Consider the following 18,832-nt stretch of genomic DNA (forward strand, 5'->3'; position numbering starts at 1 on the left):
ATTAAAGTACTCAGTTAACCCACATCTTCACCTTTTGCCCTCCTTTTTTGAAGGTGAGTACCTGGTTTTGAGCATCTTTTTAATACTTGTTTTATTTTAATACATTAGATTTTTTTTAACACAAATACATTTTGTAATATAACTGTTATATGCTTGCAGTAGCCGTCAGCAGCACTGTAAATTACCCCACTTGGTTCACAAGACTCCTGGTATTTTCATATAGGCATTTCAGTTCTTTGTTTTACTGATAACTCATTCAGTTGCTAGTTTAGGAAGAATCCTTTCACTAATTTTATACTGTAGTTGAACATCATTCCTCCGTCTGTCCACAGATATTCCTTTATCTTTCGCAATGCCTTCATGTATTTAACTGCCCTCCTCCTGTGTACTAAAGCCAGACAAGAAGATTACAGTCACTTCCAACCATCTTCTCTTATTCCTCAGTTTAAGGCTCTTATCTTTTGTTTCAGCTCCGCTCTCTTCGGAGGCCATTTGCCCAGATATTCTGGTGGAATTCCAGGAAAACCAGATTTTATTGAAAGGGAAAAATCAAAATGTCAGCACTTTGAATTTCAGAAATGGCTGCATTTCAAATATAGTAGATACTAACTCGAATTCCTTCCAAGTTTTGAAATTTCCTTTGTGTTTCTTGCAAAGGTAACAGTGACAGTACTTAAAATAATATTGACTTCCAGAAGAGCATAAATAAATATGAAATTAATTGTAAGAGGTTTAGGTTAGGTTTTTTTCTCTAAAAAGCATTTTCTCCCATATGTTACAATTAGTTATTCTAACTAGTAACTGAATAACAACATCATGGTTCACATATACTTCTGAGATGGCTGGAATATTTATGCAAACAGGAGCTCTGGAATAAAAATAAATCAAAAAATTTGCATCTTCTTTTGTCAAGTTAAGTAAAAATATATAACGGAAAAGTGACCTTGACTTTAGGATTTCTGAGTATGAGTGGCAGTTTCAAAATAGAAGAGAGATATATTAACTTTAAAATAGAGTTTTAAAAAAAGAGCAATTAATGGTATGCTGCAGCCTTTCTCTACCTTATTACTAGCAAATGAGAATCAAGAAAAGACTTTTTTTTTTCTGATAAGGTCCCATGTATATGAACAATAACCCTTTGTGTTTAACAATAGGTAAGGAACAACAACAGTAAAATCACCCTTCTCTCCGGCTGTTTCTGTATATCATGTAGAAGTTGTTTTAATCTAATGCATATTGTTGCATAATATCCCCAGGCACAGTCAAGTAAAAGCTAAAGCTGTACAGAAAAGCCAACATTTTAAATGGGTCTTGTCATTAATGCTTTATTAATTGCCCCAGGCAATGCAAACCCAGAGCTAGGCAAGCTCTAACAATATGACACTTTAAGGTCAAATCCAATTCCTGCTGTGTTTTATGGAGTGGGCCAAATATTGAGTTAACAGCAGGAAAGAACAATTTATTGGGCTTTTCTCCATCTCCTGATTATCTGATCTAAATTAGATCACTTAGGTTGTTTTTCTCTAAAAACAAAACACCTTTTGTCCACTCAACTTCAAAGAATATTTGATTGTTTCTGTTAGAACAATAATCTTTAGTAACATCTACCTTTTATTTAAACTATACCCAGTGTACTGAATATAAAGAGAAGATATAGAAAACTCTCTTTGTCCCTACATAAAACAAAATTCCATTAATGAAAATGCACATTTATCAATTTATTTAATGTATATGTTACCTTCACATCTGAGGTATCTCTTTGGCTGTTCCTCCAAGACCTCGCTACTGAAGAGAAGGTTCGATCTGGGTGGTCAAATTTGCCATCATTTGCATTTAGGAAGAATGTTGTAAAGGGCTCCTGTAGTCAATGAAATGAAGACAGATTAAGAAAACAGTAGAAGGAATCAGGCAGCAGGTTTCTAACAAAATCCAAATGACTTTTGCAGACACTTCATATGGGCAGAATTAAAGAAAGATGTGGCACCTCATAGTTCTATCTATGCATGGGTATCTGTACCGAATATCTTAGTACATTTATTGACACTAACACATTTTGCACAAACAAATCTTGAGTTCTGGCAGGAAAGGTTATTTTATGTATTCACTCTTCCATAAGACTAATTACCCACCAGTGGCAGACCTTTGGAACTTAGCTCCAGTTCATGATGGTTGCCTGCTTCACTCCAACCATCGTAAAAAGTCTCTGTTATTTACATTACCACGCTTTGTTTATCCCTTTTTAGATGGTATGTCAAAAACAAATCTTAAAAAAATCCCCTGCCTGGATTTCCCTTTTGTTTTTATTTAATTTAAAAGACCTCAGGAGGCTGCATTTTGCCTCACGGTGGGCAGAATGTCTGTATGGTCATTATGAGGCTGACTATGGTTGCAGGATATCCAGCACTAGCATTACTTTGGGGCAGAGGTACAGAAATGAAATATTTAGAGTTTTTAGTTCTGTGAATTCTATCTGAAATCACACTCCCAATGCTTACTAAATTGGAACATATATTAACTTTTGGGTAGGAAGTGCTCAAGTCTTGGCCAGTCTGGAGAACCCATGTTTATGTCACTGCATTCCACTGCAGGGGATGGGTTAACAGGGGATCAAATCCTTAATTTGACAGCAGAACCTGATTACCGAGATCACTGCCAACTCGCTGTTTTTTCTAGCACCACTCCATTAGCTCTCTGATTCAATTAATATTTGGCAATATGTTCACATGGATGGAAACCACTTCTTCCTCTTTGCCAAAGTCTGATGGGGAATGTTTGAAAAATTGTCCCTTTTGCTAAATTCACACCCAAATTTATTTCCCTGCATGTCCTCATCACTTGGGAATTTTGTTAACCAAGGAAGTTCATAATCACCAGATCATGATTCTTATTACAGTATCACCTATCTACTACTTGAATTTTATTTTATATATCCTCTATTTCCTTTTCTGAAACTTTTGAGCTAAGCAGGGAACTCCTCCATTAATAAAGAAATTTTAAGGGAATTATGTCACATTATACAGTTTGTGTTTACATCACCCAATATTAAAGAGGATTGAAGTAATTCATTTTCCATAGCATTTAATAGCAATTAAAATTTACATAAGGAAAGCATGGATGCAAAGGTAGTGAAAGAATCCAAAAAGAGAAGGAAAATAAGAGAGGGAATTCAAACTCCCAGAGACCATTGTTTCACTAGGCTTTACTCTGCATGTCTTCCCAATTAATCTTTTCTATCACCCACAACAGTCAATACAGGCTACTTTCTTCTGAATGAGAGAAAAACTCTAAATTTCTCTTTCTAAAGGGAAAAGATTATTTTTAAACAAAGACTTTTTTTTTTTTTTTTTTTTTTTTAGCCAGGGACAGCATCTTATCCTTCAATGTATGTCAGTGCAAATATGGAACTGTTTTTATTTTAATAATGCAAGACATTCTACTGCTAATTGAATGGTGGAGTTTGTTGTGGGTTTTTTATTGTTTTTGTTTGTTTGTTTTCTCCATGTCTTTCTTTTCTCTTAAAACATTGGGGATTTATATTAAAAAGATATACTCAAAAGAATAGGTAACAATCTAAGAAATATGCTTTCATCAGTGCATTTATTCCAATCAAAGAATCCTAGTATGTGTTAAATAATTATCTAAAAATAATTAAATAAAAATTAATTACAATATCATTTCTGTTTGGAGGACTCTGACTCCCATTGCACAATTACTTTGTTTACACTTGTGAATATTGAAAGCATACGTGGCAAGTGAGGAAGAGGTCTGTAATTTGAACAGAATTAAAAAATTTAACAGAAGCTCAACTTGTTTAGCAGCGTAAAAGTATCATAATGAACTGAAATCCTGAAAGAAAAGAGTTTTTCTGTGTCTATATTTCACAGTGCTTCATATTGTGAACTTCATGTAAACTACAGATGAAAAAGGGTATGATTCAGACCCAGAGCCAGCAAACAGAAAACAATATACACAGCAATTGGATTATATTAATTTATCCTAAAATTCTATTAATATTACAATTTTAGCATTAAATTTACAGAATTTCTATCAACATTAGAATTGTTTTGGTTTTAACTGAATTCCTCCCCCCAAATTTCTGTATATATTTGCTTTAACAATCTTTGCAAATTATGCTATTTTTCTGGCTTACCCATATTGAAAAACATTATACGTTGTTGATCTGGGAATAAATAATTCTGTCTCCTACCAAGCCCTACGTATCACTTTTTTTCTTTACAAGACACATGTAATTTGTTGTGAACATCATTGAGCAACAGACTGTGGGTCACTGCTGAGTTTCCGAAATCAGAAGCAGTTGATGGATTTTAAAAAAGCAGAAACCAGAAAAAATTCTGTAATTACAATAAATTATGTAAAAATATTAATCCAAAATTCCATGACAACATTATTTTAAGCATCTGAGACAAATATACAAAAGCAATAAAATTCATAATCAAGGATTAAACTTTTAATAGCTGAGCACTACAGGGTGCCCTATTATGCTATCTTGCTATGACCTGTTGTGCCTATCTTTTTGGATTTTTAATCCTTAGCAGAAATTCAGAGCTTTCACTTGCTTTATCTCAGACCTCTCACATAATTTTAAGGTAATTTTTATTCTCTGGAAAGTCAAGTGCTTATATTATATAAATACAACCCGTATCTGTATTCAATATACTCATTTAAATACTGTTATTCTATGATACCGATTACTGTCATTTCATGTAAAGGTTTTGTTGCTGTGAGAGCTATAAAGCTGCACAATGTTTTCATTATAACCCCATCTCACTCGTTCCTAATATTCTGAATAAAATTCATGCCTTGTTCGCTGCCAACAGGGAGAGAAATATATTTGTGGGGTACTTGATTATGAGGAATACAAGCCTGAACTGTGGAAACAAGAAATTTTTCAGTTCAACAGCATTTCTCTCCCTCTGTCCCCTTTTAACAACACGTACTCCTATTTGATTGGGAGTAGGGGAGGGAAGAAGAAGGGATGTGTCATTCTGAGACATTTTATGTCAAACAAAAGTGTATTTTCAGCCATTTGTAAGGGGAGAACACAAGAGTATTTTTTCTGATCTATCTGTGACTGTCCTGCGCAGACCTATCAACTAGGAGACTCAGGTTCACTTCTGTTTACAAAAGGATTTCAAGCCCTCCCCACCTTTGAATCTCACCAAAAACTGGTTTATGCTCAATCAGACTTATAATAAATCCAGAATTTCACAGAATCACAGAATGGCTGGGGTTAGAAAGGACCTCTGGAGATCATCTAGTCCAACCCACCTGCTAAAGCAGGGTCACCAGAGCAGATGACACAGGAATGTGTCCAGGTGAGTTTTGAATGTCCCCAGAGAAGGACACTCCACAGCCTCTCTGGGCAGCCTGTTCCAGTGTTCTGGCACCCTCAAGGTAAAGAAGTTTCTCCTCATACTCAGATGGAACCTCCTGTGCTTCAGTCTGTGCCCGTTGCCCTCATCCTATCACTGGGCACCACTGAAAGGAGTCTGGTCCCATCCTCTTGACCTTTCCTGTACCTTAGACAAGTACTTAGTTATTGTAACAGAAATCAGAAACAAATTATTCTCTACAAAGTTATTGGCCACAATGTTAAAGAATCTCGCTCTCTAATAGCGGTCTTTGTTTCAATGACAACGTAACTGATTCACATAAACACAACTTCTTCAACAGCAACTTCTGAGAGCATCAAATTGCACCATATGTCTAGCTTATTTCAGCTAAAATTGTGAAAACAAGGATATTCACATTAAAGACAGAATTATTTCTTCTTTCTACTTTTCTGTTTTCTTCTATCTACTTTTCAGGCTGGAATAAATGGCATTCTGATGTAGCATGTTTTGTTTAAACTATTTTTACCTATTGCAACTCAAACATTCACTGGCCCACGTGGAAAGCACGCGAAAAAAATTACTGTTGAACCAGCTAGTGACTTCACCTATCCATAACCAACAGATATTTAATTTCATCAATATAAAAATGGAATTGTGTCAACAGAACAGTGCATCCCTTTCCAGGATACCTTTCATTCTGTTTGTGGGAGCAAATCTGTGGGTGATGTTGGCTCAGATTTCCTAAGGAACAAGTGGAATTTCTTGGGTTTAGATCTAAAGAGGTGCAATGTGCAAAAATGTTTAACAATGGTTTGGTATCAGTAACAGCTCAAAGGAGAGGAAGACAACATTATACAAGTCATGATGTTCTCTCTCAGTTTTTATCATCATTACTAACCTGACTGAACAATACAATAGACTTTCACATACATTATTTATCTCTGTAAAGCAGTTATCTAACTTAGTTATCAACTTAGAAAGAAAGCTGATCACTTCTGAGAATCAGTTGATTTTGGATATAAACCTAACTTTTTTAGAGAACACACAGGATTCACTTGTAATTATAGCATTAAATATTTCTAGGCTGTGGCTCAGTTCATTTCCTATGAAGCTAGTTAGAGGATTGTTTCGTGACATTTCAGAATTTTAGCATGATGGAGTGGTCTGAAAATGCACAATGGATTAGTTTAAATAAACACATACAGGTTAATTAAGAATTATAATTTCAATTCGCATAGGAGTGTGTGCATGTACACATGTATGTGTGTGTGCAGGGGGTCTGTACAGAAAGAGGGAGAGTTTCAGGTTCAGCTGTATAACCCTCAAAAGTGACTATAAACAATTTGATACAGGATCTGGTGAGGCCGAATCATTACTTATTCTGAAACTGCCTTCCTTTTCCTCCTAGCATTCTTACAAAAGAGAATAGAGTATGCCTAGATTTGTACAACCAACTTCCAGAAAATACCAGCAGAAGCTTTGCGGATGTACTAGTAGCTCATAGCTTCAGTGAAGGATCACATCCTATTCTATCAAGTATAATGGAAGGCAGAAGAACAAAAAATAATAATGAAATTATTATAGTCGCTGTAATTATCAGTAGCTTCAACATATTATATGCTAAGCCACTGTCATGTTTTTGAGAACATAATTAAATAGGCCGCTTTTAAAGATGGATTTTTACTAGACATTCTTAGTACACAAAGAACTGAAGAGAACTCAGTGAAAAATGTATTAATGACAAAACAGAGGCAGAGACTGATGATATCAAAATCAATTAAACAGGACAAAACTGAAGCTAAGGCATAAGATCTTTTTTATAAATGTAGCCTGACATGTCAGGTGAAGGAAAGTAACAGAGGGAAATATAAGGCAGTAGGGAGCAGATTATCACAAAATTGACTCAGAAATATATTACAAGCAATGTTTTGAAGAGAACTGACAGGAACCAGATTGCAACTGTCAAAGCAAGATTCAAAAAGAAAATTTAAGGTTTTGTGGCAATTACACAACTCTATATATACACACTTCAGAACGGCTGAAAACTTCCTTTCCTACTGCAACTACTGTTCCATCCACTACAAAGGTCTAGACATGTAGTTTCTCCCCACCAAATCCCCCAAATCTCCATTATTCTACACTGTTTTCTTCTGCTTCTGTCCAGACTAACTCATTCCAGTATACTTTAGGTCATAGCTTTTCTGTTTGTTTGCTTGTGTATTTTCTCACCATTTCTCGCTTTTTTTCTTTCCCTTTTCCTTCACTCTTTGCTCCATGCAGCCTTCTGCCATGATTTTACTTTCCAGTCCTCTCTCTCACTCTGTTTGTTGTCACCTTCTACCAAAAGCTCTGCTGTAACACATCTCTTCCCATGAATCCTCTCCATTTTTTACAAAAACTGAAAGCATTTTTCTGTCTGAATTTCTGCATCCCTTATTGTCACTCATACCAAAACACTTGCTCAAAAAATTCACAAGCAAGAAATTCCACTTCAACTTCTAGAAATCTGACTAAACCTCATCTGTCAACTTCACTGGCATAATCTTCTCCCTTAGGATTTTTCATCCTTTCTTTTGTATCCAAAAATATTTATCTGAGGATCACTATGACTTTATTATCTCCATAGCTATAATCTTTTCCTGTCTCTATACACACTTATTTTCAAATCTTTATTCTGGGCTTCCGTATGCAGCCTTATCCGATCTCATCATGTTATTTATTTTCCCCTTTTCTGAGCTTTAAACTTTCCCCACATCCTTCTCCCTCTCATTTCTGTTGTCTCCTCTCACTAGTGATTGCTTTTCTTTGTTGATCACTCCTGTTTAAATAATCTTTAAAATACCTATCTAGGTGTGCCCCCTTATTTAAATTCTCCCTTTGTTGTTTTCACCTTCTTGCCATCAGCAATCTCTTCCCTGGAAAGCATTGTTTTTCCTTTTCTGCTTTCTCTTCTCACAATATATTGTTTGCTCTAACAAACATAATTTGTCAGGTCTATATTGCAAGGTCATCAAGGCAGAGACCTTGTTCTCTTGCTCTTTTAGGGCAGAAGAGAAAGAGAGCAAGAACACCTACAGTATCACATAAATAACAGTAGTAAAAATGACACAGCATTAGCCTAATACAGGAAATGAATACTCCTTGGTGTGTTGTACATTCAGCCTGTAAGCAGGCTTTCAGACCTAAGAACTTGCCGGCTAGCAAGAGGGCATCTTTTGTTGAATCACAGCCAAAATTAATAGATAACCATGCAAATAAACCCACTGTGTTAATATACTTTAAGGCAACAAAGCAGCACATGTGAACCATAGAAAATATTCACAGTACATTAATAATTTAGCAACATTTGAAAAGAGTACAGTGATCACCCCATATAGGAGTGTAATCAACATTTAGTTTCCCACAGGTTAAGAAGTATATCCTGAACTCGTAGACGCATGAATTCTTCCCTTCCGAGCAGAAAAACAGGAGGTCTAAGGGAAACTGAGCTGAGTGAAAACTCAAATCTCCAGCTTTGTGTGGCTCTGCTTTGCTGGTTGTGTGCAGAACATGCTTGGAACATACCTTATGTGACAGACTTTTATTGGCAGGGTGTAGTTTATGTTCAGTAATTACACAGTGACTCCATTTTTCATTAATTCAGGTTTATCTGTGGAACTTTAAGTCTCTCATCAACACTTATTTTTCTGTAATTCATTGTGTTAACATGTAAACTGAATCATTCTATCTTTGAAGTTTGGCCCCCTTCCTTAGATCTGATTTTGAGGACAGGATTTAAGTATGGGGTTTCCAGAACTGAAATAGGAGTTTGAAGTTAGAATCTATATTTTCACATTTCTGAAAACCGTAAGTTATTAATTCATTGAGCAGCATAGTTCATTTGTATAAAACATTGCTCCATACTGCTTTAATATAAAACTGATTATGTAATTCCCTCTCAATCTCACAGTTTAATGTGCTTTTTACAAAAGGTTTTTCTTTAATGTTGTATGTATCTGTCCCTTACTGAAAATAATAAAAGAATATGTGAGCAGTATCAGCTTTCTGTATTGCCTAGTGCCTTTTTATTAGATGGATTTAGTTTTAGATGGATTTTCTTCATTGTATGTTTCTTTACACCACCACAATTTTGTGTTCAGATTTTCTGGGTAGGAAGAAATCACTATAAATGAGTATACACAGTATACCTAGAGAATTTCTGAGATTTTAAGGTAGGGAAGACTGAGTTTTTGATGGAAAGGTACTTTCATTAAAAAATTTTAAATAGTGGAAAGTGGCAGAAGAGATGCTGTAGAAAAAAATATTAATGAAAACCAGGACTCAGAAATACTTACAATACGAACAAGCCAAGCCAAAGTAGAAGTAGATGTAGAGTAGTGGGTGTTGTAATGATAAGGTGGAGTCTGATCATCTTCCCATGTCTCATACCGTTCTGCATAGAAGACCGCTCTCTTTGGGTTCAAAGCACCAATGGGCTGCAAAGGGATAAGAGGTCAAATATATTATCAGCTGAAGGGCAGCATGTCTCATATGTCATAGGTTAATTCTGCATTAAGGTTCACTACCTAGGAGAATCTGCAACCAAATTACTCCGTGCTGTATAATCCTTTCAGATCGCTGTAATCTTAGAATTTCTTTTCAAAGCCTTTGTGCACTAAAAGTCTTATGACTTTCCTTATTTTAATTGACAAATATAAGCGATCCACATCTGCAAACTTTCAAGACCTTCTTGAAGTATGAGTTGTTTCCCAATTAATTCAGCAACATTGTTCTGGAAATAGACTTCTAAAACTGCATTTTAAATGCATTGAGGCCAAACTAATATTTCTGTTGCTGCCATTCACCGTAATCACACAGCTAATGAAAACTGACTTTTGCTCGCACAGGATACTTTGTAATGCATGGTTCATGATGAAAAGATTTCACGCAGAACTGCTGATGGTGTCTGGTGATCCTAAGCAGAAATACTTAAAAAAACATGCATAGTCTTGTGGGACTGGATGTACTTTCTGACTGAACAAAGGCGGGTTTTACTGAGCAAAACAAACAAGCTTTGCACTTAAAAACAATAGAATTTGGAAATAATTCACAAATTCAAAGTCCATTCTGAGCATACTTAACAGACAATCTACACAAGTTAGGTAAAAAAAAAACCATAAGAAAAGTAAGACAGTGGTAGGAACTGTTGGTTTGGGCATGTCTACAGGACATACATGCTTTTCTATGATCTTTTTAACCCATTTTGTCTCATTTTTTCCAAAGTGGATTTGTTATTGTGTGATACAAAAGTCACTGGGATAAAGAAAACACAATGAAAAGTAACTAAAATGTTGAAATAGATAAGTGATCTCAAATCCGGTTTTCTAGATAAGATAGTAGTATTTACTGTCTATCTGCAAAGAATCTTCAGATTGTAGCTTTTCTAGTAAAATTAACCAAACACAGAGTTAATAATTAGAGGAGAGCACACTTCCACACTGAATGTTTGTATAAATATTTATTACAATTTCATTATAAAAATCCATCGTAATTACAATTTCAAATTACTATTAGAATTTTATTAACCAAAAATTAAGACCTAGCATTGATGTTATTAAGGGAATTACAACTTGAAAACAGACATATACTCAAGGACTTTGACCATTTTCAAAATGCTAACAAGTATTCTCATATTTCATTCCACAGCACAATTTTTCTACTGTGTTAAATACAAAGTCATTTAGAATAGAAATACCAAATCAGTGTGTTTCACTGAACTACATATATAACTGAGCAATTTTAAAGCTACAAGTATTTTATTCCTTCAGTGCTATGTTTTTTGAGATGGCTGTTAAAAAGGCTGACATAGATGATGCTGTTTTCCAATTTTACATATTACAACTTGTTTTTAAATAGCACTGTTTGATGAACACTTGCATCTTAAAACATTATGATTTTGGTATTTTTTACATGAAACATTCTGGACGCTTAATGCTTTGTTGTGTCATGGAGATGTTAATAGCTTTCTCATACATGTAAAATGTATGAGTAATCCCTAAGGATCAGTATTATCTGATGCAGATTGCACTGCAAGACCTCACAAAACATTCTTGAAAGAGAAGTATGAGCCATTCCCTAATGCTTTCCAGGCTTGTTTCCCAACTACTGGAAAAAGAAAAAATAAATATTTTCATTTTTCTTATACTTGGTTTCGTTACACATCCTGCCACTGCCAGGAAATACGCTGGCATTATTGTAGCCTATAAGTTGCCAATATATAAAAATGGTTGTTCAACCACTTCTTCGAAACAGTAACTTATTAAAAGACTCTTTTCCTATTAGATTGACAAACTGTGCAGATGTATGTCCACTTTTCTAAATTATATCAGGGCTCTGGGTTGCTTTGGGGACTTCACGGGACCTGCCAATACCGCCCTCGTCGAGGTACTGCACCTCCACTTCTCTGGCAGAACAAATTCCAGTTCCCAACTGCACATTTCAAAAGTTAGAGCAGTAACTCACACCCCAGTCTGTCAACAGGAAACATTCACCCCCTCTGAGAAAGAAACACAAAATGGCAGACAAATCGGTGACATTATATTTTGTAATGGAAAAACACCCTGAGAATACATCTCCCCTCCACTGTGAAGGTGCATCTCACTCTACGCTGCAGTGAATTCTGAGGCTATGAAAGACAGAGGCGTCATCTGTCACAATATTATTGTGCATATATGTCGGAAGACGCAGTAGAGAAGGGATATGGTGATTAATGCATGACTGAAAATCAAAACTCCAGGCCTTTCAAGATATATTTGAAGCTGATCAGATATCTTTCATCAAATAAGCTATGTGTTCTCATTCTTCACTGTAAATCGATTACAATAAAAAGAACTGTGAAGCATAAGTGATGCTCAAAAATAATTAAAAGGTATTTTGTTTTATAGACTAGCAAAATTTTAATGATAGTTTAACGCATAGCTTTAAATAACTCATTAAAAAATGTGTATATCTATTGTTATATTTAATGAAAAAGGTACTTTCTCTCAAGAACTTGACAACAATTTTTCAAAGTCACATAAAACACTAATGTAAATGCACTATCATGTTTTCTAGGTTCTTCAGGGAGAAGTGTCATTTCAATTTAAAAGATAAAATATATAAGGTTGTAAAATGGTGCATTCCCATTTTCACGTAAAAATGCCCACACAAGTAGCTAAAATAATCTACTTTCAGAAGACACATGTTCAATTTATTCAATGATAAACCTAAAAAGCTGTTTTCTGAAGATTACCTTCATCCTCATCAATATTCTTTTCAGAATTCAAATCCATTTTTCTTTCAATTACTTTAGGGTTCATTTGAAGAAAAATGCTGAAAAGCACAAAATATTTGCTTAATAAAATGGACTTGTTAAGTGAAATATCATGAGAGTCATCTCTCTTCTTCCATGGTATGGAAACTTTCATGTGAAAATCTCTGGGAAGAACCTTTTCTGGGAATTGCCCTTCCTTGTCCCAGAGAGAAGGAAAACAAGAAAGAAATGAGAAGGTGAGGCAGAGCTGGTCTTCAGCTGGAAAGTCTCACCTGGACTTCTCAGGACAGATCCTGGCCTGGATAAACTAGTGACCTGGATGGCAGCCTGGCATTCAGGAGACAAGAGGTTCATTTCTGGCATTCCACAAAGATTTCTAGTGCTCCCAGGTAAACCGCATGGGTATGAGTATACCTTGCCATACAGAGGTGTGCTGGAAATCCCCGAGCTAGCTCTGGAGGGACTGGTGTGCGAACGTGGCACTGTTTATGCCGAGGTGCCAACGGGACTTTCAGCAGCAGTGCAGATGTGTCGATACAGCACCGCATGGGACGAGAGCTGCGAGCTGCCCCTGCTCACACACCTCCGCAGCTTCTGCTTCAGCATCACGGCAGCCTCCTCTGGCCACTGGCTGAAGAAATACAAGGAATATCTAATTCCTCTTCTTTTCTGTGCAGTAATGGAGACCCTATGTGAACCACTTCTCTCCACATTAACAGAAAGGACTTATATCTCCCCTGATGTAGGAAACCATACACCTTGAAAATGCTAAGGGAAAGTGCTCAAATCTCTCATTTTTTTGTTGTGTAATTTAAAAACTTGCTGATTAACTGCAAACAGATCAGCTTGTGTGTACCAAATGACCGTGCATTTCCTGAAAGTGAAAACTTCTATCAATAAAATAGCATGGAGTAAATTCAAAGAGGTCTGCCACTGGCTTCCACAGTGGTTTTTTAATGTCCATGTGGCAAAATGCTGTTACCCAAAGAAACAGCAAGAGCCCATCCTTCAGTAAAGACATGCATTTTCTGTAAATACTTTAAATCTCGGCTGTACAAATGAGCAGCTAACCAAGTTTTTCTCTGATGTGTCCTGCTCGATGACAAGCTCTACAGTAATGGTAGTCTCTCACATTTCTTGTGTAATGTGTAGGGTATATAGAGTTTTGGTCACTTTCGCACAGCGTTACAGTGCCATTCTCAGTTCAGAAAGTAAACTACTACAGTTTTAATCTGATACCATGGCTATAAAACAAAGATGAATTTTATTTATGGATCTACCCCTGTATCTTCACGTAATGGAAGAAAATAATTTTATCTCCATTTCAGTGAGGCTCTGCTGCTGTGCAAACTAGTTAAAATGACTTGCACAGACAATACAAAGGCAAAGCTCAATCCATGTGCTATATCTCAGCCCAGGACCTTAACCATAAGACTACTACAGAAACAGAATTTAAGTCAAACAAATTGTTCTGCACATCAAATAAAGAGTTCTTTCTATAATGTTTTATAAAATGCTTTTTCCAAACGCACCATTTATCTTTTTATTTTAAAAAGCCCTCTGTAAGGACTCATATCAAATAATATTAACTTTACATAAAATTGTTTTATATCATATTCTTTAATCCAACCGAGCAAAACAACTTACTGTATGACAATGCCTATTCAGCCATTTCACTTTTGATATACTGAAAGCTGCTGTTTGAGTTTATTTTATGCTTCTTTTTCCGTTTAAAAATAAAGTAAGTATTTACTTTAACATTAAAAACACACTGGTATTCCTGTCATTCTTTTTTATCTGGCTAATCTCTTCAGACATGTGGCCTTTGAACCAGTGTATTGTCAATACATCTAGTGTTTATATCCACTGGACATGTTATGTTAGCTCATGTAATATTTACTGTTTTGCCAGCTATCTTCACAGAACTACATTCTCTCATGAGAGCAGAACTGAACATAGCATCCTATTTATCCAGCCACTGAAATACTCTGCTTATCTTGACTGTAATTGATGCAGCAGCTACCTTATCTATTTATATATCTTTTTTTTTTTTTTTTTTGAAGGTACTGTGCAAAATTATTGCAAAAGATATCTTGAGCATGGCTTTATGTAGCTGTGGCTAAATTCAGACTGAGCTTTTGCTGACTGCTTGCTTTTTTATTAAACAAACAAACAAAAACCACGAAAAAATCCAAACAAACAAACAAAAAACCATAACTACAAGCAGGACATCATAGGATGGGACTTTAAAGTTTAAAATACATTCTAATTTTATCCAAATTTGTAAACACCTTCTCTTCAGCATATCAGTTATCAAATATAAGAGTTCTGGCAGATTCAAAGTACCAGCGTGTCATGTGGTAAATGTACTTTTTATTTAAGAAAAGAAAATGTTTAATTATGTGGCTTAAACCAATTGAGAACCAAACTAATTTTTCTTCTGATGGTAGGGTTGCTTGTGGTAAAGAGAGAATTCTAAGTTACAGAAACCAATTTCGTTTTTCCAGTAAGCGTGGCTCTTGCTAAGCCCATAAACTCCATTCCACAGCATACACATTTTTGGAAGTATTAAGTGTGATTTGCCTTGAAATATTCACACTTCGATGCATTCATTTGCATTATTACATTTAGAAGCCTTGGGGCTTTATCACTTCCTTTTCTTAAAACGGCACAGTAATAAGGAAAAGTGGTTATGCTTATCACCACCCATCAGTCAAACACCTTCTATATTAACAAAATATAATTTTTTCCACTCAATGAATGGGCGTGTGATGTCTCATACACATGTCAATAGTAGTAGTACTTTCCCTGGTGAAGAAATCATTTTATTTAACACGATCTGTGACTGGAAGTAAATGAGGAGAAACTCCCATTTACACTTTAATGAGCAGGGACAACGCAGTATGTCAAACCCATGCATTCACTATAACTTAGGAGTAGAAGTCATACAATTTTGCACAAACAAATCCTGTCACATTTTAAGCATGTCGAGACTCAAAAAAACTCAGTGTACCATAACGGGCTACCTACACCTTTCTTGTACTAATGTTTAATACCATAGGTATGCTTCCAAAGGAAATCTCAATAAAGAAGAAAATAAGCAGATCACCTGGTGGTTTCATAGTGAAAAGATAATCTATGTATCTATGACAGCCTCTTTCATTAGCTTTTCATCCTGTCAAACAATAAATATAACCTTTAACCTTGTATGTGTAATGAATAAAACTTGAGCCTACACTGTCTAACCAAATGAGAGGTCCAATATATCCTACTGCTACGGCACCTTCCATGCCCATGGGCCCTGGTTTTAAATCTCAAACTATTATATATGTAAAAGGAAAAAAAAGCCTTGATAGGGGAATTTCCGAATACTTCAAACAAAAAGCAGAGGAATTTCCAAACTAATTTTTAAATATAATTGTTCTGCAAGAACAAGCAACATTTGGATGTAAAAGTACCACAATAAAGAGTGCTACATGAAAACAGAATAAAACGGAATCGAGGGAAAGGACAAGTTACATCTTCAAGATGGCTCTGCAGAAATGTAAATATTTAAGTTTGAGCTAAATGCAAAAGGCATATGCTTTACTCTATCACTGACATCGTAAGCAAGCCAAACACATCTAATTTCATTTCCACAAAACATGAATTACATTTGCAGTGTATGTTCAATTAGGAGTTGTGATATCACAAAGGTGGTGTATCATATTTTATACAGAAAGCCTAGGAATAAAAGATTATAAATCTGACAGTGGAGATTTGTATGAACTTTGTACAATAACACACCAAGTAATTACTTTACAAGAGGTTAGATGATGTATCTATATTTAACTACCAAACCTATTTTATATCAAGAAAACAAATCACGATAGGTGTTTTTACTTTTAATTTCTTTGCTTTTGTGGGCTTTTACCACATATGCAATAGTATTTAGAATTTTAAATTGTTTCAAAAGATTGTTTGAGGGGTATTAATCACTGAATATTAAGGACAGAGGCTTTGTGAAACTTAAGAAGGGCAAATTTGTGGGAAGACAGAAGGTCAGGAACTGACTAAGGAGATTTTATCCATCAACAGCTTAGCTGGAGGTTCTGATTTGCCATCAAATCAGCAGGAACATTTCTCCATTGCAAGGTAAAACCTGACAGAAGGAAGTAGCTCCTCATGGAAAGGAGACTCCGTGTGCCTGCCCCAGAGGTCTGGTGGAGGTTTCATGGCACACCCCAGTTCAATAATGTGAACAATAAATCACCAACTCCCCCTTTTAAGCATTAGGCTACTCAGGATTCACCTCCCTAACAAGGAAAGAAGTGGCTTACTTACAGATACAGGACAATATCAAAAATGGAAGCAGAATTGCCAAGGAAATGCTTCAGATACATTCTGATTTTGAAGATTTTTGCTGTTAATGCATAAATTGAAACAGGATGCAAGTAATGCATAACAGCCAACGTGTGCAAAGTAAGGCATTTCAAATTAACTGGCCACTGCCTTTTAAAAAAAAATCATTAATCTATTTTTCCTTTTAAAATCATTGTGAAATGAAACCTATCAGATGTTATTACAATAAACACTGGAAAAAAATGACAATTACGCCCCTTTTATCCTGAGGGATCCCACAACACTTTACAGATTGCACATGTGTTTTCTCACACATCCATGGGATAAATGCAGCCCAGATCTCGCCAAAAAGGAAAGACTATTTTCCTTAACTAGTTGTGTGTAGGTTTTTTTTAGTGGTCAAAAATCGAGCTTTCCCAGAGGAAACCACTGGTAGCTTTTGAATAGGAGAATGCAGTTATCAAACTGAGGAAGAAAATGTCCTCGGGCAAAATACTGATGTGCACATTGCACAGATTCTTGAAGAAACATAAATAACCAGACACTTGATTCTACATTTCCTTTCAAGGGAGAGCGCTACTAGGCGTGCAGTGATACTTAATAAGCTATACAAGCACTAATTCCATAATGAGTTGTTACTAACTCATGAGGAAAACCTATCTATTCACCTATCACACCACTTCCTGTAGCAATTACATACTTTAATAGGCTGCCATAAAAATTTTGATTCAACCAAAACTAAATACCTAATGAAGGACTCATGAGATGCTGTCTAATCTTGTTGCACTTCACCACATGCACTGCTATTAATACTAGAAAGAAGTGAATCTAAGAGATTTTGAAAAGTAAGGGTCTTAATGAAAGGTTTATCACTATAAACAACTAAAAACCAGAAATATTTTTAGACGTGCTAGGGAACAAGCCAGTGCAAGATGTTTACTCATCTTTACGTCTGTGGATTTTCTTCTGTTGTTCCTGGTGACAATTACAATGGTGTTTATGTAAGTGAAAGAGACATCTGTGAAACATATCTATAATATTGTGAAAGGTCAGAAGTTCTACACAACAGAAGTAGTGTCTCAACCAATCTGTTTACACCTGAGGCATACCGTGAATGTAGTTTAATTTCTGGTTGTATTTATTTATTCATTTCTCTATCAAAGAAAAAAAGAGGCACGGGGGGGCGGAACTTGGGTATCTCTATGTACTATTATGCAATCAAGTCCTACTCAACTTATTTTGGAAGCCTCACAAAAACAGGTGGCTAGGAATGGCTACAATACAACTGGAGATACTGCAAGCACACTCTTTCCAACAGCGATATGAGACTGTTAGATACCCAGGGTGGGATGTCTCCATTGCTGCCCGCGATGTGTGCTTGCAGAAAGAGAAGGAAACAAAAGCAGCCTTAAAGGCAGAAGCCCCAGAAACTCATCCCTGAGCAGCAGCAGGAGGGAAAGCAGGGGCAGCACAGGCCTTGGGGGTCATTTTCTCCTCTCCAGTCTCATTGCTAAAGTCAGCCAGTGACAGCTTCCTGTGGTTTTGAGTCTCATTCAACTTGTATGAGCAACTTCTGTCTCCTGAGTGAGGAACTGGCAAGGATGCAAGGAAGCTGTCATGGCCAGACAACAGAAACCTCATGCTGGGGATGTTGCAAGGCTTCTTGCCTTCACTGGTAATAAAGCACACACACTTTTTTGGTTGATAGGAACCAGGAAAGATACTTCCCACAAATCAGCTTCAAACTCTGCTTCCTATCTTTATTCCAGTTGGCCAAAAGTAGAGCCCCTCCAGATGTTTCTGCTATGCTTGGCCAGGAAAACATCTTCTCCCCAGTCTGTTGGCA

General features: G+C 35.9%; 1 protein-coding gene across 7 annotated transcripts in view; it reads right to left on the bottom strand.

Moving 5' to 3' along the window:
* The window catches only part of NBEA (neurobeachin), a 490,542-nt gene that overhangs the window by 67,449 nt on the left and 404,261 nt on the right, over positions 1 to 18,832 (bottom strand). For all 7 annotated transcript variants that reach the window (XM_065627071.1, XM_065627076.1, XM_065627075.1 and 4 more), the window contains 2 exons: positions 9,689 to 9,829; positions 1,739 to 1,858 (listed from right to left, as the gene is read on the bottom strand). In XM_065627071.1, the coding sequence (XP_065483143.1) occupies positions 1,739 to 1,858; positions 9,689 to 9,829 (261 nt within the window). The remainder of the gene's footprint in view (positions 1 to 1,738; positions 1,859 to 9,688; positions 9,830 to 18,832) is intronic.

Source organism: Caloenas nicobarica, chromosome 1 (assembly GCF_036013445.1).
Source record: "Caloenas nicobarica isolate bCalNic1 chromosome 1, bCalNic1.hap1, whole genome shotgun sequence".
NCBI lineage: Eukaryota > Metazoa > Chordata > Aves > Columbiformes > Columbidae > Caloenas > Caloenas nicobarica.